Genomic DNA, 24,030 nt, shown 5'->3' with positions numbered 1-24,030 from the left:
ATGCATGTTCCGTCGAGCAGGCGCGTGTTTCGAACCAAACTCTGCCCTCCTAGACGACTGCCCGGCGAATGCCAGCCTCTACCGTCCCTCCACCCGGCTGAGCGCAGCAACAAGATGGCTGGTAGCAGCAAAAGCAATCACGCCGCTTATTCCATTCTATTCTTACCCCTCCCGTCGTCCCGCGCCGGCATGCACTTTTGCTGAAATCAGGTTATGCACACTCTGGGTTTTTTTATCTTCACTCCCATCCCTAGACAACCTGTCACTTCACACGTCTGTCTCACCGCCACATGTCAACACCGTCATGTAGGCCGTCTCGATACTACGACCGCTAGCTAGCTTCTAGCACCCGTGTCGTTACCAGGGGTGATTGTGCCGATTCCCCCGGTGGGCGGACGCATCCGCTTGCTTGTCTGCTCGACGTCATTGGTCATTTCGCTAGAGCGACTTGCCAGCGCATCCCCCATACAATCTGCCGCATAGCTTTTTCAAAAACTCGTAGGGCTGGGCTGCGCTTGCATGTCCATCAAGTAATATGTCAGAAGCCAGATATGCCAGAGAACCATATTCCGAAGGATGCAGACTTGATGAACTGGCAGTTGGCCCGACCTGGGGATATTGCTCTTCTGCTGTCTCAGTGGTTGCTGCCCAAATCCCACTAGCGCTCACCGGTTTGGTGGCGTTGAACTGCCGATTTTCTCAGAGACATTCATTTTGCTAACCATATTTTGCACCCACTAAGTTTCATGAAGCTGCCGAGTAGAGAGACCGTGTCATGGGCGCATCTGATCACGGCTTTCTGTGTGCCACGCTACATCACATTGGCAAATTCCACATCCCAAAAGCTACTCACGTCCTCCTGGGTACTGAATTAGATCATGCAGATAAAGCTATAAACCGTAGATCATTGTCCGTATTTGATTTTGTACGCCAAACTCCGATCGATGCCGTTCAAGCACCGTCTCAAAACCTCTTGCCTCCCCTCATTGGTCGTCGTTGCTGCTGAGGCTGGCTCCCGTATGCTCTCCGTCCCTCTACCTTCTTATCGCGGCTCAGACTCGCTCCAAGACTGATGTCGATACGCGGTGGTGCTGAGAAGCCGAACGACTTGGCTACCTTGACAAGATCCAGCTTATGCACATCGAACACTGAACGCAAGCTGTGTGACGCGTACGACTGGAGATAGGACCGGTAACCGTCCTTCGCACTCTTGTTGAGGTAGTAGTTCTTGTTGATCAAGGCTTCCAGTTGTGACTGTATGTTGAGGATCTTGTTGGAAGGCAGCTCGAACTCTACAAGGGGCACTCGGTTTTCCTTGAGGAGCTTGAGGAATCCCACCTCAGAGGGCAGGAGGAACATCAAACTCCTGCCTTTGCCGTTGGCACCTCGAGCTGTTCGACCGACTCTGTGGATGTAGTCTGCACATGTGTCAGTATATATTTCGTATCCATCGCGCATGTTCAAAACTTACCTCGGGGATCATCAGGCGGGTCGAATTGGATGACCCAATCTACTTCAGGAATGTCCAATCCTCGCGCAGCAACATCGGTACAGATGAGTGTGCCACTTTGTGCGTTGACAAACTCAAAGAAGCGGTTCGTACGGGCCTGTTGCTTAAGCTTGCCGTGCAGTCCAAGCACTGGCAAGTCAATGTAGTTGAGCAGTTCGCTGTAGAAGTCGACTGATGCGCACGAAGACAAAAAGACAATGACCTTCTTCTTCTGGTGCTTCTTGAGGAAGGAGAAGAGGAGCCTGAATCTGGTATCTGAATCGCACAGAACGTAACCCTGCTCCAGTCCCTGGACCGTGCTATGTTCGGCTCGATGATCGACGTTGATGTACAGAGGTCCTGGCTTGAGCGAGATCCTTGCGAGATCCTCAACCTTGGTGGTCTGTGTTGCCGAGAACAGCATGGTCTGACGCTCCGTGGGCAGGATCTTGATAATCGACCTCATCTCATCCTCGAAACCAACCTCGAGAATTCTGTCCGCTTCGTCGATGATGAGCGACCTCAGGTTCTTGAAAACGAAGCCTTGTGTGTTGTGTAGGTGATCGAGAAGACGCCCTGGAGTAGCGATGATCAGGTTCAAGCCCTTCCTGATCTTCTCAGCTTCCGCGTTTCGGTTCGCGCCACCGATACAGATACCAAACGTCTGGCTGTGTGATTCCATGAGCTCGCGAGCTACACCGAAGATCTGCAATGCAAGTTCTCTTGTAGGTGACACAACAATGACACCAGTTCCGTTGCGCGGCTTGAAACGCAATTGCGAAAGCATCTCGATGGCCGGAATAAGGAAAGCCAATGTCTTTCCACTGCCAGTCTTGGCCGCTCCAAGCACATCCCTTCCAGACAGCAGGGGTGGTATAGCCTTCTGCTGGATCTCTGTCATGTTCTCGAAGCCCATGTTCTTGATTGAAGACATGGTCCGCTCGCTCAGGTTGAGCTCATCGAATCGTGTTGGGTTCGCCGAAGGCATGGTAGTGCCTGACGGAAGGTCAAGAGCATTGCTACCCGTGCCAGAAGGAAGTTTGGGGAGCTTGTCGTCGTTGCCTCCATCGTCTTCCTTTTCGCTATCCTCGTCTTCGTCGTTCGCGGCACTGGCCTCGGCGGTAACCTCCTCTGCTACCTTCTCATCTTCTTCCCCATCACTCTCTACCTCGTCTGAAACATCCTCAACCACAGGCTCGGCTACAACGGCTTCCTTTCCCTTGCGCGCCTTCTTGCGCGCCTTGGTGGAATCTACGCCATTATGCGCTGGAACAGCCTCTGCTTCGGCGCTCTTTTTGCTCTTGTGAGACCTCTTCCTCTTGTTGCCTGACTCGATCGCGGCGGGCGACATGGTGTATTGAGCGTCTTGGGGGTGCTATGCAATGCAGTGACACGAAAAGTTCGATTTGGAGCGCATGCCAAAAGTTCGAAGACGGGGAAATAATTGTCGCGCTAGTTCTCTAGCGCGACAATCCCTGTCGGCGGCATCACTCATCGCCGCAGTGTCGAGTGATCACTACGAACACGAACAACGGGACAGAAACCACCTTGGCAGAAACCTCGGTATTTTGTGCACCCGCGCTGTGGCTCCCGAAGATTTTAGTGTAGCCCGATGCAAATGTCACAAATAATACATGCACTCACGCGACTCACCACTGATGCTGATTTCGGGAATCGTATACGCCTGAGCATGCTGAGGTCCACTTTAGCTCATCCTATACGCTTCGGTCTTTACGCTCATTGCTAGGTGTCTGCGCAAGGAAATTCTGTGTTTCGCATTCTCACAATGTCTTCAGATCGAAACTGTCTAACAGTCTTTCCATGCTCGTCAGAACGATCCATCTGTAAAGGCGCTAGAACGTCATTCCAGGCACTATCACACCAAGAGGGACCTGATGCCAAGTTGAATTACCAATCAAGTGGAGTCGCATAACTCCGTATTAATGAGTTGGGCCCTGCTGATAGATTATCTTTAAAGCCGCCTCAAGCATCTTCACTACGTCAACACCTTGAACAACTTTGTGGTATCGTGTTCTTGTCCAGTTGATCTTTGATCATGACACCCAAAGTTTTTCTGTATGTTTACATGCTCGCAGCTTCCAAGACAGACCACTAACTCGCACGCAGTACAGGAGGCACAGGCTACATCGGTGGTTCCGTCTTACATACTATTGCAACCGCCCACCCTGAATACCACATCACTGTTCTGTTACGCAAAACTCCTGAAAACTTCAAATCCACCTATCCCAACATCGACGTCATCACCGGTGACTACTCGAGCGCCGACCTCATTACATCAGCAGCGGAGAACGCTGACATTGTTATCCACAATGGCGATTCAGACCATGAGCCTAGTCTAAACGCTATCATCACGGGTCTTCTCCGCCGTCCAATTCCGGGCTACCTCCTTCACCTCTCCGGAACAGGAATTGTATCTGACTGGACCGATGAAGAGTATCTAGGGAAGTTGAACCCAAAGATATGGTCGGACATTGCTTCTCTGCCTGAGATCCGTCAGCTGCCCCCAAACGCACTCCACCGCAATACAGAGACCATTCTCCATCATACAGTTGCAGAGCACGGCGATAAAATCAACATAGCAGTCATGTGCCCACCGGATATCTACGGTCGAGGCACGGGGCTAGCAAAGACCCAAAGTGCTTTCATCCCGTTTTTCATCAAAGAAGTGAAGAATATGGGTGGTAAGGTAGTTTACCTCAACGAAGGTGCAAACACGCGGAGTTGGGTGCATATCGACGATTTGATGCGTCTGTATCTCCAAGTCGTGGAAGCTGCGGCATCCAATTCAAAGGACCTCTTCAATGATAATGGATACTACTTCGCTAGTACACAGGAGCATTCTCAGATTGATGTTGCGAAAGCGACAGGAGAAGTTCTACACAGACATGGTGTGATCGATGATGCGACACCCGTGCAGATTAGTTTAGAGAGATTGGACGCAATGGCGAATCTCCCTGGATTTCCCAGACTGGCCAGATATCTTTTTGCAAGTAATTCGCGCACGAGGGCAGAGAGAGCGGGGAAGGCTTGGGGATACAAAGGCGAGGCACCAGGCTTGTTAGAGTGCTTGGAAGCGGATATACTGGATGCTGTGCGTACCTAGTGTCTGACCATTGAGTGTGGATAGCGACTTGCACAACTCGAGCAGATTTTCTATGGTACAATGACAGGAGCTTCATACCGTGAGGCACCGTAGACGATTACAACACCATTTGCCAAGTTCATATATTGCGAAGACATTTCGGGGTACATATAAATGAATAGATTTTCGAGAGAAATTACATGGGGCTCAAACATTACCCAAATCCTTCACGCTCTGAACAATGAGAAGTTTCTTGTATCCAACAACATCATCTGGATGCAATCATCGCATGCGACCGTCAAGGCCTTGAAGGTCACGCTCCAAGTCGCTGCCGTTCCATCCACCCTGGTTGAAGGCTTCTTGTGGCCTAGGGTCTTCATAGCCGGCGCGGTCGTAATTGTTGGGTATTGGGACTTGAGGCGCCTGGTTCGCCCCAGCGCCTGCACCGGGTTGTACGCGGACCATCTGGCGGAAGCGGCTGACTTCATCCAAAATCATCTTCTTCATCTCTGGAATCTCCTCAACGACCTCAAACTGGAAATCAAACGTTGTTGGGCAGGAAGGCTCGTCGGAGGCGTCGTGCCAGATTTGTAGATACCTGTGCTCCAGGGCTTCTTCGACTGAGATACGGCTCGATGGGTCAAAAGCGAGCATGCGGTCGAGCAAGTCGAGCGCGTCCGGATTGGCGTTCCTAAATAGTGACTGGAACGAAATCTTTTGCATGTATGGTAAATTGCGAACGTAGTCCTGGGCACGAGGCGAGCCGATACGTGAGAGTGTTTCTTCGTTTGGTGTTCCAAGATAGTGCAGGATCTGGTTCAGTTGGTCGACGTAATCCCGGCCCTTGAAGAAGGGCTTGCCTCCGAGAAGCTCAGCAAGAATACAGCCTACTGACCATACGTCGACTAGCCGAAGTCAGCTATGTATTCAAACGCCGGGGGGGCTAAATTGGGTCCGCTTGTGGTTATGCAGCCCCTGGGTCTGTGGGGTCACCAGAATTTACACGGCAAAGCCATGGAACTCTGACGTGCACGAGTGGAACAAAATGGTAACTACTCACTGGCTTTCGTGTAGCTCTGGAAGCTCAACATGATCTCGGGAGCTCTGTACCATCGCGTAGCGACATATTCAGTCATGTAACCTGCATTCTCCTCGGGATCCATGGAGAAACCTCTTGCGAGACCAAAGTCACAAATCTTGAGCTCGCAGTCGGCGTTGACGAGTAGGTTACCGGGTTTGAGGTCGCGATGGAGGACGTTTGCTGAGTGGATGTACTTCAGACCGCACAGAATTTGGTAGATGAAGGACTGGAAATGGGCGTCGGTAAGCGGCTGGCCAGAGCGGATGATGGCTGCCAGGTCGCACTCCATGAGCTCTGCACCGTGTCAGCATCTCCTTGTCAGATGCCAAGAGGAGAATCTATACCTTCATAGAGGTAGCATTCGTTGAAGTTGTCCGGGCGGGGAATGTCCATGTCGTAGAGACATGTGATCTGTGCGACGGGATTTAGCATCGTGTCGGACGGTCTGCTTCTCGGACCAGGTGTATCTTACGTTGCGGTGGCCTGCCGGATGTTAGTCGTGGCAAAGCCGACGGGTGCGATCTAGACTTGCCTCTGAAGTGTTGCAGCAGCTTGATCTCGCGCAGGGCACGCTTTGCGAGGATCTTCTTGCTAAAGACGTTGGTGACCTTCTTGATGGCCACGCCTTCGCCCGTCTGGTTGTTGGTAGCCGCACTGGAAGGCACGGTCAGTATCCGCATGCGTCGCGCCGTTGCTCGGGTCGTACCAAACGATGCCATAAGCACCCTGTCCTAGCTCCTTGGTCACATTGTAGCGCTCGTCGACAATGAACTCCTGATTGAACACCTGCAGCCTGTAAGTACGCATGCTCGGGTCTGAGAGACGGATGCCACGCTACCTTGAACACCTTGCGGTTGGCGAGGTCGCCCATGATAGCAGATGCGGCGGGGTAAGAGCGAGGGGTAACCAAAGCAAGCTCTTTCAGTTTCTTTCAAAGAAGGAAGTAACGATCGGGGCGGTCGCAGAAGTCGAGCAGCAGAGAGAAGGCGCAGGCGGCAGACGGAAGATATGATATAAGGCTAGGCGCGCGGCCAATGTGATGACTGACAGGAGCTGCTTCAACACAAAGCGGGGCGGCGGCTGTCGAAACCGGGTGGGCGGTGGGACGGTCAAAGAAGGCGCAGAGTCTTCACCGGGAAGTATGAAGCAATAGGAAAGCGATTGACAAAGTGACGATGCAGAAAAGCGGTCGTCCTGTGCCTCGTCGCGGCCTCCGTGATGGCAATGGTGGGGTTGGTATCCAGTCGCAGCGCATACGAGGGGTTCAACTTGGCCCAAGGCGGCAAGGCGCTGCTATAGCCACCTTCCTCAGACCGCTTCGCCCGCGCCCCTGGCTCTGCCCTACAATCAGGACAATTGCCCGTTGCAGGCCCATGACCGTTTAGCCAGCCGACGGCCAGACCGGTGCCTCAGCGCGGTGCATGTCAATCGAGATGAACGCATGAGCCTAGCGCTGCGAGCAGCTTGTTGTGCATTTCTGCCGCACGGACTGCTGCTATGTACGTGGAAAGAGGATATATACAGCATAGACACTAACAAAACGTGGCTCGACTCGTGTCTACCACGTGCCTCCGTCTAGATGGGTATTCAGCCTCTGGCATGTACAAAATCAAAACTATCGTCTCTCAAACGCCATATCCGCAGTAAGCAACGGTGCCGCGTGTCGCTAAGCCAAGAGATCCCCGCCAGTTATGCCAAACAAAGTAAACGCCAGTCGTAACGTCGCTAAACCATCAGCTTTTTGGGTTTCATGACTCGTATGAGAACCGCCGTCGGGACATATCCGTAGACCCTTCCAGAGGCGAGACGGGGGAGAGAGGATCGTCATCCGATTCGGTGCGTCTTCCATCGCGAGCACGATAGGGCGGTAGCTGGAAAAATGTGTCCGAAGGTTCCAAGGACGCACCGTCTCGGGGTAACCGTGGTGTGACGGGCGACACGTTGCCAGTCGGTAGTTGACCGCCCACAATCGCCACTTCTGAGGGAGAGATCGGTGCAAGCCTTCGCGACTCGTCATGTGTAACGGGGGGTGCGTCTGGCATACCGGCCGGATCTACGCCGTTGTATATCCTCTCGCGTACCACCATAGACTCCTTCTCCGACAGTTGACGGCCGCCTGCTTCTGCAAGCACAGGCATGTCGCCAGGCATCTCGTAAATCTCACGCTCCTTGCCGTCTGCCTCATGCACCGGCAATGAACCCTTCTCTTGCGCACTGGAGCTCATCTCGTGATGTACATGAGACGTACCAGGCAGCTCAGCCTTCGGAAAGACAACTACACCCTCGGTACTACTTCGTACTGGAGAGGTCGGAGTTTCCTCCAAAACGGGTGGATCCATCTTGGTGACTGCAGCCGCAGCGGCCTCGGCCTCGTATTTCGCCTTGATGGCTTCCAATTTGCGTTTGTGTCGCCGATGCCAAAACCACCATCCAATTGCACACAACAATAAAGCAACGAAGAAGCCACCTCCCACGGCAATCCCAATGACTGCCGTAGACGATAGAGGCTTCTTTCTCGGGGGAGTGGAATGCGCTACTGCATAGGTAGGCGACACGATGGGAAGGATTTCTGGTGCCTTGCCAAATGTCCAGTCGACAGCTGACACTGTAAAGTTCTGACGTTCCCAATCTACAGTCAGGTAGGCTTCCTGCAGAAAGGTTCTGCCTAGTATCCACTGGCGCGACTCACCACCTCGCCTGATTGGAAAGTACCTTGTCTTCTCTTTTAGTCCTCTGTAGGGAGGGGTTGCCTCCAAGTCTAGGGCAGCATAAGGCAAGGTGATCTGTAGAGTGGCATCGGTACTGAATTTTTGACCAAGAGTGAACGTCACACTGGGGTTCTGCGCGAGGAGACTCTGGTGGAGCTTATCGTCCACAAGGTAGAGATCAGTCGCTTCGTCGTACTGCAATCCGAATGCGTCTTCGAAAGCTTGGCAGATTTCAACTGGCAGGTAGAGTTCTGCAATCGTGGAATCAATGTACATGGTGACGTCGTCAGTTTTCATGAGATCAATGTCTTCTTCCGACGTGGTGTTCGCTGTGATGCCAACTATGCCAACCACCAGGTCGCGCTCATTGTCCGGTGCGAAGATGAAAGTAAGGTCGTTGGGAATAAGGCGGGAGGCATCGTAGCCACCCAGCGTGAGACTTCCGAGGACGGTTTGGTCGCCTATACACACGAGTCAGTGATATACAGGAAGCATGTGGGACTGTCTTACGGTACTGTGCGCCGGCAGTGTAGCCAAAAGATAGACTGGGAATGCTCTTTTGTTCGAACAGAGTAGTTATGTAGCTCGGGACTGGGTCGTCGAAGACGGAGAAGTTGGTTGACTTGGAATGCACGCCTATATGCCCGAGCCAGAAGTTGGCCGTGACCAAGGTGCCGATTGTTGTATTCTGGACAGAGGGCCCCATCTCCCCGGCCCTCCCTAGACCCACCGAATCGAAACCGTACAGTCCGTTACCGACTAGTCCAAGGTACTTCTCAATCCACAGTTGGTAAAAGCCTTTTTGCTCCCATGTTTCCGAGTTGCTGCTGTTGAACAAGTAACCGCGACTAAGCTCGCACTCTGAGTCGAAAACGTTGAATGCTGTGATCTCTCCAGTCGTGGGGTCCGTAATATTTGAGATACAGGCCATGCGATTGATGGCCCATATTTGCTGACTTGCAGTCGACACATAGACCTGCACGTACTCCTGAGGCTCGCCTATGGCCAAGGTGAAGGTGTTCCATGCGCCATCAATTCCGATCCAGGTTTGGTCCGGCGCGACCGCGACGGGTGCTGGCACTGAGGCAATGCCGGGAAGCAACTTGAAGTTGGGCGTCTCGGTGATGTTTGTCTGCACATAGTCGGCGGCCGCAAGTAAGGGCAGGAGCAGGGCGGCGGCGAGGAAGGCGCATAGGGACGTGAGGCAGGCGCGATGCCCTTGCAAAGGGACCATGTTCCGTGACTAAGCGGCGCGTGGAAGGAGGCACGACTGAAGCCACTCAACCTCGAAGATTGCAGCGAACAGCATCACCGAAGGGCATTGTCTGTCCCCGCCAGCGCCACGAGAGAGGGGGGGAAAAGAAGAAGACACGGACAGCATGCAAAAGCACTCTCAGTCCGAAGTCTGGAGTCGAGCCAGATTGGCCGGATCCTGGCATGGATGCCGAGCGAGCAGGCCAAGGCATATATTGCACCAAAATGCTCTAACGGAGTTTGTCACTTGGCTACCGCTCCTTTCGACTTGACGTACCCGCCACTCGCCCCGATAGCACTTTTTGCGGGAACGCCGCAACCGTCGCGCTTTCTTGCGAGTCCTTTGCTGTGCTTCTTGATCATACCGCTTCAATGCTGCGTGGCGGCGGGCAGACAGGCTCGCACCTCGACTCCGTGAGACGGCCATTCTCCTCCCGTCGCTTTCAGCCGGTATTCTTCCGCAGCATCATTAATGAATGCAGCTGAGTGCCGTGAGGCACCCAACCCCTCGTTTCACCCCTACACCGATTGGCACATGTTCGCGCAATCTGGGGTGGGCCTCTGGGCTTTCTGGAGCTCCCATCTGCCACGGCAAGGCGCTGGGCTTTGGCCACCCAAGCCCGGACTCCAAGGCAGCCACCCCGAACGACAAGCTTGAAACAGTAGATTCTCGAGCACTGGAGCAGCGCATTCGCTTAGATTTCCCCTCTTCAGTCTGGCAGATCGGCACGCTTACCAGGAACCTTCCAAACGATCGTCATGCTCAACAGGACAGAACTATGAGTGTCGAGCCGGCATGCGTCGTCCATAGTGCTGGTCCGAATGCTGGTTATGCATTACTCCTGCCTCGCCAACGTGGCGTGTCAATGTCTGTCAGAGCCTCAACAATGCCTGCATGATCGTAATCAAACCTTCAGTACGAGGAACAGTAAGGGATGTCTGCAATGGTGTAGAGGCGCGCCGCACAAATACAAGCAATCGCCCATGCCGAGACAGGAAGGCCGGACTTTTAGTGGCTCCGCGCAAACCTCAGGAGAACCCGCAGTAACTTACTGTAGCAGTTGCGTGCGCCCATGGACCTGCGTGGCAGCTGCATTCGACTTGTTAAAAACCTTGACCGGATTCTTCATGTTCTGCGAGACCAGGGCATGTTATTGGTGACGGCCTGCAACTCACGTGCTGTCCGTCTCTGATCCCTGTCTGAAATAGGAGGGAAAAGGAACGTAACCAATGTACGAGCAGGTCTCGGACTTCGCCCAGGGGCCTAGTCCAGCTGCCTCCCGCGCTGATCTTCCGATAAATATGCATGCCTCTGCTCGGGACCACGCCAGTCGGTGCCGTCGATAGGCCAAAACACGCTGGACCCGCTCACCCAGATTGCCTCTGCTGCACTCTTGTATGTCCACCACTCTCTCGGGACGACTTGAGAGCACGACGTTCGTTATCCGTAGAGTGTCTGCGTGAGCAGCACTCTACAGCCGCCATGTATCTTAATCATCCGCTTTTTGCAGTAGGCTTCGCTTCGTCTGCAGCGGGGGCCGTGTTCCGTCGTGGTAAAGTCAAATCCCATTGCGCCTCGCGGCTTTGAATCGCTGCATGCTAACCGAGCCTCCAAGCCCCATATTCCAACGTTACTCTCGGAACGACCTTGCCTGCATCTGCTTCGACACTCGCAGCTATCCTCCCAGGAACCTTGTTACAAAGCGTTAGCACCTTGGGTACAGGGAGCTCTAGCGAGTATGGAATCCTTCAGCCGACCGATGCGGCCTCGATTGGATCACAGATTTCTTCTGTTCTACAACCGAACAGTACTTCGTCAGACGCCTATAACACAACATTGTCGCAGACCCAGTCTCCACCGCTAGCAACTTCAAGGATCGGCCCGTCTTCCATTAACGACACAGCAACACAGCAAAACCACATCTCCGATGCAACGTGCACAATCAACATTCCAAGTGCGAGTGTGGATTACTGGTTCGCTCCAACTTACAGCCACGTGGTGGGAATCATGACAACAGAGGCATCGAATTTCAGTAATATGAATTCGTATACCCTTGTTCCTTACACGACGACGTTTGATGTATCTAGTGCATTGTCATCAGACTTTGTGTGCAGCTATAGCACGTCGTATTATGCCGAATGGGACTTCACGCTTACGATGTGTGAAGAGTACACGGTAAGACCTAATGCAGCTACTACGTCGGTTGCCTATCGTTCTGCAGCCTACTCGCCTTTTCCCTCTGGAGGTGTCATCCCTACGTCAGATGCCGGACTATATGATCTTTACTATCCGGATACCTTCCCATCGGCCACTGCTACCATTACTCTTGGGCCGAACACCACAATAATTCAAACTTCTGCCACGCCGTTTGTCTACTTCACAGCTTATGAGATCGCATCAGGTCACATAACAGAGACAGTACAGTTGTACTCTCTACAAGCTTATCCTTATTGGTTGAAAGGAATTGAAGAGAAACCTACCATTGTAGGCCCAATACCAGATGGCTTTCTCGAACAGATTCCACAGTCTGCATGTGATGCTGGGCAGCTCCAGGCCGTCGTAACTGTTCTTGTCATTGTCGACCTATACTACCAAAACTGGCCTGGTATGGCCCCTCAACTCATCCACGCTGAGTCTTCTGTTCTTGGGTTTGACGATCTGCCTATCGTCATAAACAATTGGGGCACTGGCACCTCGAAGCCCATTCCACTTACAGTAGCTGACTGGAATCTCTCTGACGTTAACGGCGAACCGACTGCCACTGTTAAGCCAAACAACCGACCTGGCTCGATCCTAACAACCCAGGTGCGCGGTGGGAACAACAACAATGCCGTAAACCCCCCCGAACCCACCCGGGTTACCGTGGGGTTTGTGGGCACCAAAGCTGTCGTGGTTGGCCCGTCCTCCGAAGTCATTGTGGGCTCGCAGACCTTGCGGGCTGGAGCTTCACCTGTTAATGTGGGAGATGGAACTCTGGTTTCTCTCGCTCCATCAGCTACAGCTATTGTTGTGGACGGTCGAACGTCTAGACTTCCTCAGGCTGGTCAATCACGTCCTCCACCCGTCCTGACCATTGGTTCGACGACACTTACACCTAACGCTGCTACTCAGTTCTTTGTCGGTCCAGGACAGACCCTTTCCCCTGGAGGCGTCGCTACTATTGATGGCATCGTTGTCAGTCTGGCACCCTCGGCTTCATTTATAGTTATTGGAGGCTCCACTCAAGCTTTACCAGAATCACTACCAGTCCCAGGCAGTCCGCCGCAATTCGTAATTGGCAGCTCGACAATCACAGCGCAAGTCACTCAGGACAGGTCGAATAACCCCAACGGCCAAAACAATCATATGCCTAGTCCTACCTTTGTGGTTTCGGGGCAGACGCTCGCCCCCGGTGCTCCTGCCATTACCGTCTCGGGCACTACGCTGTCTCTAGCAGCTGCAGGAAGTGTTCTGGTGGTCAATGGGGCATCCTCGACGATACAATCACCGGCCTTTCCCAACATAACACCACCCGCACTCACTGTTGGGAACAGTGTGTTCTCTGCTCTTGATAGTCCGCGGAACTCGTTCGTCATCGCCGGTCAGACACTAGTGCCTGGAGGTTCGGCAATAACTGCGTCCGGTACTACGCTATCATTGGCATCTTCAGCATCTTTCCTTGTCGTGGATGGAGTTACATCCGTTATTCCAGATCCGGCTGCGCTGACTATCAATGTTGGCAACGAGGTCTTCGCTCCTATCTCGGCCCCATCTGGACCGTCATTTGTCGTTGGCGACCAATCTCTCATCCCAGGTGGCCCAGCAATCACCGTCTCGGGGACAACGTTATCGCTCGCGCCTTTTGCCTCATTTATCATTGTCGATGGAACCACCTCCTCACTCGTTACTCCTAGTCTGCAGTTCGGCAACCCTCCCGTGATTACTATTGGCGGCGATGTCATCAGCGCTCTTCCACAGCCTTCAGGGCCTGTTTTCGTGGTAGATGGTCAAACACTCGTTCCCGGTGGTTCAGAAATCACCGTCTCTGGTACCACATTATCTCTCGCTCAATCGGCATCCCTGGTCGTCATCAACGGCGTTACCTCCATTTTGGCTACCCCAGCTGCTCCACTGATTACTGCGCCTCCCTTAACTATCGGACATGCGACTTTTAGACCGCTTCCAGGGACTGGTACTGCATATCTGATTGGTTCAATATTGCTCACTGCAGGTGGGTCTATCGTCGTTTCGGGTACCACCATTTCTCTCGCACACGGAGCTACTGCCCTGACCATCAACGGAAAGACCAGCTTTATCTCGCCCGGGATTCAGCCCATTATCACCAACCCGCCATTACTTACTATCGGTTCGCAGACGTACACAGCACAATCTGGCAGCGGAACAACATTCATCATTGGCGATCAGACATTGACGCCAGGCGGCACGATTACTATCGACGGAACCACGATCAGTCTTGCGCCGGGAGCTACGGAGTTGATTTACGGAAGTTCAGGTCGCACCACAAAAAGTGCTTTGTTTCCCGCTACAACAACACGGCTCCAAAGCGTCACTAGCAGCGCGGCTGCGAGTGTAGGGGGCAGTAGGCCCAATGGAGAGGCTATAGCGACAGGCAAAAAGGAGGGCACAGCATCGCACTCGACGTACGGGAGGTCCATAGTATCTGCAGTCGTCGTGGTCCTTTATTCATATTTTGCTTGAGACAGCACAGCAAGTTCTTTGGTCCTTGGCATGGATTCGCGGTCTACTAATGAGTATAATGAGCATTGAAAGGGCGTTCCTGGGTTGTTGCTAGCAAGAGATACCACGTGTACAACAAGTAATTATCGGCGTTTAATCCAACCGGGGCGGTAGACATACGATGGCGTTGCGACGATGTAAACAATAATATATCTCCTCTGGTGACGAGTGAACTAAAAGTATGAGCGGGCGCATCGGTTTAGACGTGGTGCACCCCCGTAACGGCCGATTCCCAGAAGTTGGGATAGTTGGCAGACAATGAGAATTATTGAGCATATTTTGATCGTTCGACGGGTACTTAAAGCTACAAAGACTCCCGCGTTTCGTTGGGGCCAGGTAACCACAGCGGGCGCGATAATCCTTCATTAACGCCACTACACAGCGTCGTGCATCGGCGCAACGCTCTCCCCACACCAACAGTAAAAACAACGTACAGCAGGAATAGGCTTCGCGTCATATAAGCGCCGCGTTCTTATTCAATCGTCCAGTGACGGTTTCTTTGACAGCATTGCGAGGCACGGGCTGCGGCATTTTGACTGTTCATGCGAAGAGATTTTATAACCGGTGGTTCTTCTCATGTTGAGCACCATCATGAAAAGAAAGCGTCACGACTCAAGCGGGAAACGGTGTTGTTCCATGAAAGCCTCGGAAGTGTCGAAACATCACCATTGTCTTGGCAGGCACTGGCGCGCAATCTCCCCCACTAAAGGATTTCGTTTCATGTCATCTCGCGAACGAACACACCCTTCGCGGAACAATTCGCCCCACCACCGAGGTTGCGTCCCCAAATACTGCAGGTTCTAGAAGATTGGACCATAAAACATGAGAGTCATTGTAGACCGGTAGCACGAAGGGTGAAGAGTAGGGAGATTGCCTATTGCAGCCTTGCTGTTGTGAGGAACAATGCAGCAACGACCAACAATCAGTTCCCGAAAAAACGTTATGGCATAAGCAAACAATCAACTGCGAACATGTCGATGCAGCGTGCAGCGGGTGGTACGGACTGAACAACATGTTGGCGCTTCACCGCATGACGTTTCGTTAAACGCCGCGGCACGATGGTAGACTTCAACCGCTCAAGCTTTTCCGACATGGTTTCACGTTTCCCATGAGGCTCTCCCGTCATTCGACGCTCAGGATGTCGTACAGGCCATTTCCAGGCACATGCATGGAGGCGACGCCTTCAAATCTCGCCCCGACAATACCTCATCACATATTATGGGTCGTGGGAGCGGACAAGGCCTCGATTCAACGTTCTGCGGCAGCTAAACGAAGCCACGCTTCCGCTTGTGGTGCTAGTGCGGCGCGGAATAGATTGACAGGTGCTTGGCATCAATCCACAGACCCGGGTTTCATGCTGTTGGCGCTGTCAGGACTCTGTCAGTAAGGGCACTAGTCTTGTCATGGTGTGAACGTGCCGTGTAGGCGGAAGGAGTATAAGAGAAACAGAAGCCATCGTTGTTGGAAGGGCATCAAGCTTGACGCTGACACTCACTTTCACACGCTCTTTAGCATTACACTCACTTTCAATCCATTCGTCTCTCATTCATTCGTTCTTATTCTATCTTTGAAGATACGCTCAACTTTTGCAATCCAACCAACCAACCAACACAACAACCGCAAACATGTTCACCAAGACCGCTATCATCCTGGCTGCTGCCAACCTCGCTGCTGCGCACACCACCTTCCAGAGCTTCGTCATTGACGGCAAGGACCAGGGCCAGCACTTCGCCGTTCAGACTCCTTCCAACGGCAACAACCCTATCCTCGATGTCACCTCCACTGCCATGATCTGCAACGGTGGCAAGGCTACCGCCGACCAGGTCGAGGTTGCTGCTGGCTCCAAGATCGGCATGCAATGGCACCACAACGACCCCGTTACCACTGGTGACGGTGACGAGCCCATTGCTGCCTCGCACAAGGGTCCCGTCATGGTCTACGTCGCCAAGGCCGACACCAACGGTGAGGGCGCTGTCTGGACCAAGATCTGGGAGGACGGTCTTTCCGGTGGCAAGTGGGGTGTTGACAACTTCATTGCCAACAAGGGTCTCGTCGAGGTCACCCTTCCCGACCTTGAGGCTGGTGACTACCTCATCCGCCCTGAGATGATCGGTCTCCACGAGGCCAGCGCTGAGGGCAAGGCTCAGTTCTACAACGGCTGCGGTCAGATCAAGGTCACCGGCAGCGGCTCTGCCTCCCTCCCCGCCACCGGTGTCGACATGACCAAGGCTTACAAGGCCACCGACCCCGGTGTCTTGTTCAACATCTACGGTGGTGCTACCGAGTACACTGTCCCCGGTCCCGAGGTCTGGGACGGTGCCTCCACCGGTGGAAGCGCTCCTTCTACTCCCTCTAAGCCCGCTGCCTCTGCTACTCCTTCCCCAGCCTCCAGCGCCGCTCCTTCCGCCACTCCCTCTCCCGTTGAGGAGACCGAGCCCGCCACCCCTTCTGCCACCAAGCCCGCTGCCACTCCTGCTGCTCCTTCCTCGGGCAGCGAGTCTGGCTCTGCTCTCCCCGAGACCTTCACCATCGAGCAGTTCATCCAGTGGCTCAAGACCACCACTGGCTCCTCTGCCTCCAAGGCTCGCCGCCACGCCCGCGCTTTCCACTTGTAAGCGCCTTCTACAACGGTCGCAAGACGATCTTTCTTGCATGAACTGGTGTTCATGGTTGGACCTCTTTGAGACGTATCTTCTTTGATGGGAAACCCCCATACCTTTCTTCTAAGTAGACCGCGAGATCGGCTATCACTTCTTTTGATGTAAATATAGCATTCACGACGAATGGAGTTCGAAAAGTCACTGTAACCTTCCCGTCTGCTTGACCTGTGCCTATGCTACCTGTGACTCAGTGACTTGATTCAATACTTCTCATAACATGTTGACAAAACTGTCGTTTCCACTTCCCGCAGTCCCTTAGTATTAGCTCTGTTTCCGGAGCTTCTTTCACCTCCTTAGCTGCTTAGTTTAGGCTGCACCTGACTCCTCGAAAAAGTACAAGTCATCCTCGTATCGCTCCAAGATCAGATAGACATCCAGCCGTCCAATCTCCTGGGCACATCCTTCTCCTCAAACCATGCTACGTCACAGGCTTTCCGTTGTGCCATCTGTGTCGAGTAGACCGAGCATGCTTCGCACACCGAATCTTCTTCCTATCTAAGCCAGATGCACTCTCAACCTGTTGACAGAGTTCAAAGTTTTACGCTGATGGCTTTGGGCTGTGCCCAGAAACCCAAACGTGAAAGCCCCACTAAAATCGATAGCGCAATTTTGTGTTATTTTGCGCCTTCGTCCCTCTTCATACAAGCCTCCAACAACGCTCAACACACCATCTCAACTCGACCTATTCTCCGACCACGAACAAGCTTCTACAAGCTATCTTGGCGAGAGTCGAGCTAGGCACACCTCACTCACGGATCCCGGGCGTCAACTATCACGAACTTCCTATATCGGACTAGCAGCACCGCACCAACCCTTGCCAAGTGCACGCCAACTGATAAGCAACGACAAGCTTCTGATGCAGTTAATATATCCTGCATACCTACGCGACAAGTGCCATCCGTCTATGCGCCGGGCGTGTCCGTACTAGCGATTGCGAAATCCGATGGGGTTGAAGGCTGAGGTTTCGTATGGAATGAGTTTACATCGTAGACAGAAAGCGGCGCGAAAGCCTTGAGTTTGCGATTTCTACCATGTGGTAAGAACCTGTAACATTTCCGAAGATTTCACGAGTTCATCGCGCAGTATACGAACGTCCCCATCACACTTCTGTTTCCCGCAATGGTAGTTTCAACAGAGTGTTCGGATAGCTTCCCAGAAAGGCAGGAGGACCTGTAGATGCAAGCACTACGACCACATAGTCGGACACTGTCTCGTGCAGTTGATGAATATCTGAATGATTTGATAGGTGGACCTCGACCCATACACAAGAAGGTTCGCCCAGGGAGGTCTTCTGATATCGACTGGTCCAATACACATGCAGAATGTTCTACCATACCCTTGTACCGTCCGGAAATACACCGATCTCAAAATTCGAAAGCGCTCCAATGGGTAACTCAAGCTACCAATTAGTGATCTCTATCTCGGCATTTGACCTGATTGATCTTGTAGGCCGCTTTCCAATCCACCAAGAAGGGCGCATCTAGCTGGATAGCTTTGCACCTGACCAGTGGATATCAGGAAGGTATCATCAGGTAATGAGTCTGGACAATCGCGCCATCGTATACCAAAACGGGGCGGATATATACAACATGGTGTTCGGACTTGAGCCTGAGAAATATATAAGGAGCGTCAAACGCCGCTGTCAGACTTATCAACGCAGCAAGTTCCAATAGTCCATCGCTTCCTAAACATCCTCGCTCTCTTCGCCTCTCGTTCCTGAGTCTCAAGTTCACTCATCCTTCAACATGAAGCTTTCTATCGCTGTCCTCGCCGCCATCACAGGCGCAGTCCTGGCCCGTCCCTCAAACCTCGCCGAGCGCGTAAAGTCTCGCGCCGATGGCACTCGTCGTCACAGGACCCAGCCCATGATCTTGGTCGGCACCGCTGCGAAAGAGAACTCCAAGTTTGTCGCTGATGTGGACAACACTACCGCCCACGTTGACTATTCATCCAACTGGTCTGGCGCTGTTCTCGAACAGCCCTCCTCCGGCTACTTCAAGTCAGCCACCGGGCGCTTTACGGTACCAACACCCAAGCACGTTGGCTCCGGTGGAACCGAGTCCGCGTCGGCTTGGGTTGGAATCGACGGCGATTCATGTGCCAGCGGTCTGCTCCAAGCCGGTGTCGACTTCACCGTCAGCAGCTCCGGCGCCGTGTCCTACGATGCTTGGTACGAGTGGTATCCTGACTACGCCTACGACTTTAGCAACTTCGCCGTCAAGGCGGGAAACGTCATTCAAGTCGACATCACCGCCACCTCCACCACCAAGGGTACGGTCAAGCTCACCAATGTGAGCACTGGAAAGAGCGTCAGCCAGACACTTAGCGCACCCAGCGGCTCCGTTTTGTGCCGTCAGAACGCCGAGTGGATTGTAGAGGACTTTGAGTCTGGAGGCAGCTTGGTCGCATTGAGCAACTTTGGCACTGTTGTTTTCACCCAGGCTAGTGCTGCTCTTAGCACTGGTGGAACGGATGGACTGAGCAGCGCTACCATCATCGATCTCAAGCAGGGTAGCACTGTCTACACTGACGTTACTATCAACAGTGGATCCCAAGTCACTGTCCAGTATATCTAAGCGATGAACGGTAAAGAAGGAGACGGGGTCTTTCGAGGTCGGGATGAGTTTGGGATGTTGTATGGACTATGATTGTGGGTGAAACATAGTATTTCAGCATATTTCTGACAGTCATGTGGATTCATTCTTGCTAGTCCCAGCGCTGTATGACCTGATATGTAGACAACTTGAATACATCCAGCGAGTCCTCGTTTATGAAAGCACGTTGCTTCCTGTTCATGACTTTTCCTAGGGTGTATCTTGAGTACCATTTCACTTCTTTTCTCCGGACCCTACTGGCTGCCAGCGTTGGCGTTGCGGCCGCCAGGACCTTGAGCACGTGCCGCGAAGCCACCCGAAGGCACATCGCCGCCGCTTTTGGCCTGTGCGAAGCGAGATTTAGCATCGGAAACTGTACAAGGCTTGGTTTGGTATAGTGGAATGACCTGGTCGAGTAGACTGAATTCTGATCACGTCTGACTTGCCCATTGGGGCGGGAGTCTTTTCCCTACCACCAGTCCCGGACATCTCGTCGGAAGAAACTATGATGGTAGCGTGACGAGTATCATGTAGTTGCCTCGATGAAGTTTCGCCATGAAGCTGTGGTATCGAAGAAAGATTGCGATGCTTTCTTTCCTTTGGAGAGAAAATACCTTTCTATACCACTCTTTGCAGCCATTGTTCTGGTGGTTAGCATATTGCAGCGGAGTTAATCATGATTTGAAGGGTTATGCATAACGTTGTACAGCACTGGCACTTTGCCTTGTATATTAGAACGATAATGTGGGTACAGGGGATAACCTGCACCACTATTCACGATGAAGATAGTCCCACATGTCTAGAAGGGAATTGGAAATGGTTTTGGGTTGAGGAATGTATGAACTATCCGCTGACGAGCTCTCACGAGGGTTCATCTTAGCCGTATCAATCGATTCGACGCAAGCCCAGCTTCTTGCTATTCCTCTCCAGTCAGACTAAGACATTCTTCGCTCGGCAAGAATCAAAATAGGTTTGTACATGGCTCCGAAAATCCGGCATGGTTCCCAATGTATACACACGGCGTAGTAGATCAAATTGACAATGAAGATTAACGTAAATTTAACAAAGTATTGTGTTTAGCCTTCCAAATCTAGCATCTTTAGCATTCCTTCGATTTGGCGCTTATGTACCAAGCGATTTACGGAGCACTCTGCCGACAGTGTGGCAGTTTGTTGCGTATCACAATGATAGATACGATGCGCGTGGTTGTATTTGTACCATGCGCATTATCTGTAGCACTTGATATTCTCGTGACTCAAGATTTAAATCCGAAGTGTCGATCTGTACCCAGCCAATGTGCATCCTCTTCAGACAGAGTGGGCGGTGCGGCTTCGTATGGAAGACGAGAACTCAGATGCCCGGCGGAAACTCCAAATCGGCTTGACATGAAACGATCGAAAATGTCGCCAGCATATACTGAAATTGTCTATCCCATGAACGAAAGAGAAAATCTTCAGCATCTGTTATATACATCGCAATAACACTTTTCGTATGTGGGACAGCTTATCCAGATTAGCAACCACGCAACCCAATTCTATTTCGCGGAATGCTTACTAAACAGGTTCCTGACCAAACATAATATGCCAGAGATATTCAAAAACACGTCCGCTTGTTTCATCCTTCAGTGGAGTTTGCATCAACCACGTGTAATAATTTCTGTATACGTCCGATGGTCGCTTCTGCACTTGCTTGCTCGACACAGCAAATTGCGCACAGCAAGGGGTCGCCAGAACGTGCGGTACATCCGTATTGTTGAACAATTCTCGCCACGCATCTGGCATCGCTGCTTCGATTGTTCGATGCTCCTCAGGCGGATCACGGAACGGCATCACTTCGTGCGGACAGCCAGGATCGTTGACGCAACGCAAATTTGCGTATCCGTTGCTCTGAATAAAGTTGATGTTGAGAGTTTGCAGAGAGACCACATTGGAATGCTCGTTATTGTCGGTGTGCCAGGCGATGGGGTAGCCGTCTTTGTGTGGATGGATGAACGCTATCGTTGAAGGAAGACTATCGTAATTTTGTACGATGTATGCGAGGTATGCATTTGCTTCCATGCCCTTGTTCCGAAGGGTACGTAGAGTGCTGTTAGTGAGCGGATCCAGGGTGGACACATTGTGCGGAGTCTCTGTGTCAATGTCGTAGATAGCTGATTGCCAGTCTCCCAGGTCGGTATGCACCCACCGTGTGTCGTCGGTAGGAAGCTTAGCCATCACTACGACGCGATCAGGTAGCGATGTGCTAGGTGTCGCGACTGCAGTGCTTTTCGTCAGTGTGCTTGTGTGATGAGAGGTGGTGGATATCGACGATGTTTCCTCTTTCGTGCCTCCATGCGTGATTCCTTGCCCAAGTATATTTCGCTCTCCTTCTACTTCTGCTGTCTCAAGTCGTTCCGGCTTCTCCACACCACCAGCCTCAATAGACTCTCTTTGAACGCGATTCAAGCGGGCGTCAAACAGAAACCATGTGCAGAGCGCGAACACTGCTACCACCATGAACTCAGCTCTCCTACGGGAATGCAACATTGCTTGATAATAAGTGAGTGAATTCCTTGAAAAATGCTCGAGTTGGACATGTGATAATCCGTCTTGTACGTGCGTTCGAAGATGATATCGTGATGGCTCAATATTTGCTTCACACACAAGTGCGGGGGTGAAAAAAGTGCCTAGAGGTGACGCGGGTCACCAGGAAGTGAAGAGTGACTGGGTTGCGTGATCTTAAAACACATTCTCAAGAGAGACGCGGAAGGCACCTATTGCAACAAAAGGGGAAGCGTTCGTCGAAGCTAGCAGCCTGGCGACGTAGTATTGCGGCACAGCTCAGGTCTCATGGAAACACGTACAAGGGAGTTGGTGGGGTTAGCACTTGTTCCAGCACTCACCTCAGAGGCAGAGAGCAGCAACATTTTGAAGTCAAGCAATGCGCGGCCCGTTTGAATCCATTAAGTTGCAGAAAGTTCCGCGTCGGCGCTAAGCGGCGCTAAGCAGCGTTGGTCGATTGGTAACTTGACGTAGCTGGCGCTAACCTTCGGTGATTGCGATGCGGCATGGCATAGGCTAAAGAGTGTACAGCACCGAATTCGAATGACATGATAAGCTACCCAAGGAAGGATTATGGCTCGAAACCGCTGACCTGCCTTTTATTTTTCTCCCCTGAGTTGATGATTCCTACTTTAAGTACTTCTCCAGTCCTCTTTTACGTGGTAACCTTTGATAGAGTATTGCAATAGGCCCGCCAATGGGCCTGTTGTCGCCGTCTCTAGGAGACACACATTTCGTAAACTGTGCAAAAAGCCAGTGCCAGCCACAGCCAGTCGTCGCGCCTAATGAGAATGCATCTCTGTCTAATAGAATCGGTTCTCCTGTCAGAGTTGGGGTCTGCTGTAGTGCTGTTTTGGGTACGCTGTGGTGTGCATTCCCACTCAGTTGTTTTCGGGAACTCTAGATAGCTGTACCGAACGAGCGGTAACCGGTCTCTTAGGACGGGTGGCAAGCTCGACCATTCTAGAGCCGATTCAGAGGATTGAGATCCAGAACTTGCTAGGCATAAAGCGAGCCTGAGACGTGAACGAATTAAACCATGCGCAGATGAGACATTTCGTATGAGACTCCAACAGCGTAATCCTGCACCTAAAGCAACGGACATGTAGCAACAAAAAGAAGAAGGAGGCCGCAATAAATACAATCCAATAGCATTTCATAGTCTGACCGGTATGATTCCGGAAAATCAGCCGCGCAACCCCAAGCCTCGAGTTGCCTAACCAATCCAACATGTGCGGCAAGCCCTCCCGACCACCTTCCTTTTCAGGATAGAGATCTTCCAGAAGCCACCCACCACGTCTGTTGCATTGTACCTAATAGCTTTAGCAGTTCGTCTCGGGTCGCAAAGTAGAGGTGGGCTGTCGTCACAAGGCGAATCCCGATCTTACGTGAGCCTCCACACACGCACCACGAAGTCAAGATGGGATTTTGTAGACTAGATGTAACCTGCTCCATCTGAAATGTAAATCATTTGCGTCAGGGAACCGCCTAAACATACAACATGCATCATGCCCTCTCTCAAACAGCGCCCCGCCGACCCTGCGATAAGTGCACTCCACGTGCGAGTCTGGAGCGACCCCGCACACAAGCTTTGTGCAAGCTTTCTTCGACGCGTCGAAGCGTTCGCTAGCGACTTCTTATCAGAAACAAGTGGCCCGAATATCAGCTAGCGTGCCTGTAGCGTACGTTAGCGCTTAATGTGGCTGAGCGGTTCATTGATAACGTGTTGGGGTTTGAGCGATATTTGGGCGTTACGCAATTGCGCAAGTGAATACGTCGCAGGCTAAGATAGGCACAGAAGGTCCGACATTGGTGCTCTTCCAGACCTGCTGATATTCGTCCCCCTGACTCTACCCTGGGATC

The 24,030-nt window shown here is 52.3% G+C and overlaps 8 protein-coding genes across 8 annotated transcripts; 4 read left to right on the top strand and 4 right to left on the bottom strand.

The window, feature by feature from the left end:
- Positions 1–963: 963 nt before the first annotated feature.
- On the bottom strand, positions 964–2,840 carry GT037_006074 (mapk protein mps1; the record flags this gene model as incomplete). The annotated part of the gene is made up of 2 exons (XM_038931121.1): positions 964–1,418; positions 1,472–2,840. 2 exons carry the CDS (start codon positions 2,838–2,840, stop codon positions 964–966), a joined length of 1,824 nt encoding a protein of 607 aa, XP_038786810.1.
- Positions 2,841–3,545: 705 nt separating this feature from the next.
- Positions 3,546–4,613, top strand: GT037_006073 (uncharacterized protein; the record flags this gene model as incomplete). The annotated part of the gene is made up of 2 exons (XM_038931120.1): positions 3,546–3,565; positions 3,617–4,613. The coding sequence occupies 2 exons, from the start codon at positions 3,546–3,548 to the stop codon at positions 4,611–4,613; spliced, it is 1,017 nt and encodes a 338-aa protein (XP_038786809.1).
- Positions 4,614–4,874: 261 nt separating this feature from the next.
- GT037_006072 (acid protease) lies at positions 4,875–9,615 on the bottom strand (the record flags this gene model as incomplete). The annotated part of the gene is made up of 9 exons (XM_038931119.1): positions 4,875–5,497; positions 5,653–5,967; positions 6,018–6,084; positions 6,132–6,327; positions 6,380–6,459; positions 6,512–6,601; positions 6,807–7,009; positions 7,580–8,842; positions 8,892–9,615. The coding sequence occupies 9 exons, from the start codon at positions 9,613–9,615 to the stop codon at positions 4,875–4,877; spliced, it is 3,561 nt and encodes a 1,186-aa protein (XP_038786808.1).
- A 1,503-nt stretch (positions 9,616–11,118) lies between these two features.
- On the top strand, positions 11,119–14,334 carry GT037_006071 (uncharacterized protein; the record flags this gene model as incomplete). Its single annotated transcript, XM_038931118.1, has 2 exons — positions 11,119–11,188; positions 11,252–14,334. The coding sequence occupies 2 exons, from the start codon at positions 11,119–11,121 to the stop codon at positions 14,332–14,334; spliced, it is 3,153 nt and encodes a 1,050-aa protein (XP_038786807.1).
- A 1,664-nt stretch (positions 14,335–15,998) lies between these two features.
- Positions 15,999–16,988, top strand: GT037_006070 (lytic polysaccharide monooxygenase; the record flags this gene model as incomplete). The annotated part of the gene is made up of 1 exon (XM_038931117.1): positions 15,999–16,988. One exon carries the CDS (start codon positions 15,999–16,001, stop codon positions 16,986–16,988), a length of 990 nt encoding a protein of 329 aa, XP_038786806.1.
- Positions 16,989–18,778: 1,790 nt separating this feature from the next.
- Positions 18,779–19,609, top strand: GT037_006069 (acid protease; the record flags this gene model as incomplete). The annotated part of the gene is made up of 1 exon (XM_038931116.1): positions 18,779–19,609. The coding sequence occupies one exon, from the start codon at positions 18,779–18,781 to the stop codon at positions 19,607–19,609; it is 831 nt and encodes a 276-aa protein (XP_038786805.1).
- A 272-nt stretch (positions 19,610–19,881) lies between these two features.
- GT037_006068 (uncharacterized protein) lies at positions 19,882–20,116 on the bottom strand (the record flags this gene model as incomplete). Its single annotated transcript, XM_038931115.1, has 2 exons — positions 19,882–20,000; positions 20,035–20,116. The coding sequence occupies 2 exons, from the start codon at positions 20,114–20,116 to the stop codon at positions 19,882–19,884; spliced, it is 201 nt and encodes a 66-aa protein (XP_038786804.1).
- Positions 20,117–21,180: 1,064 nt separating this feature from the next.
- Positions 21,181–22,152, bottom strand: GT037_006067 (uncharacterized protein; the record flags this gene model as incomplete). The annotated part of the gene is made up of 1 exon (XM_038931114.1): positions 21,181–22,152. One exon carries the CDS (start codon positions 22,150–22,152, stop codon positions 21,181–21,183), a length of 972 nt encoding a protein of 323 aa, XP_038786803.1.
- Positions 22,153–24,030: the final 1,878 nt, after the last annotated feature.

This window comes from Alternaria burnsii, assembly GCF_013036055.1.
Source record: "Alternaria burnsii strain CBS107.38 chromosome Unknown 732, whole genome shotgun sequence".
NCBI classification, from domain to species: Eukaryota; Fungi; Ascomycota; class Dothideomycetes; order Pleosporales; family Pleosporaceae; genus Alternaria; species Alternaria burnsii.
Note: the sequence above shows the minus strand (reverse complement) of the source record. Positions and strands in the feature narration are given on the sequence as shown.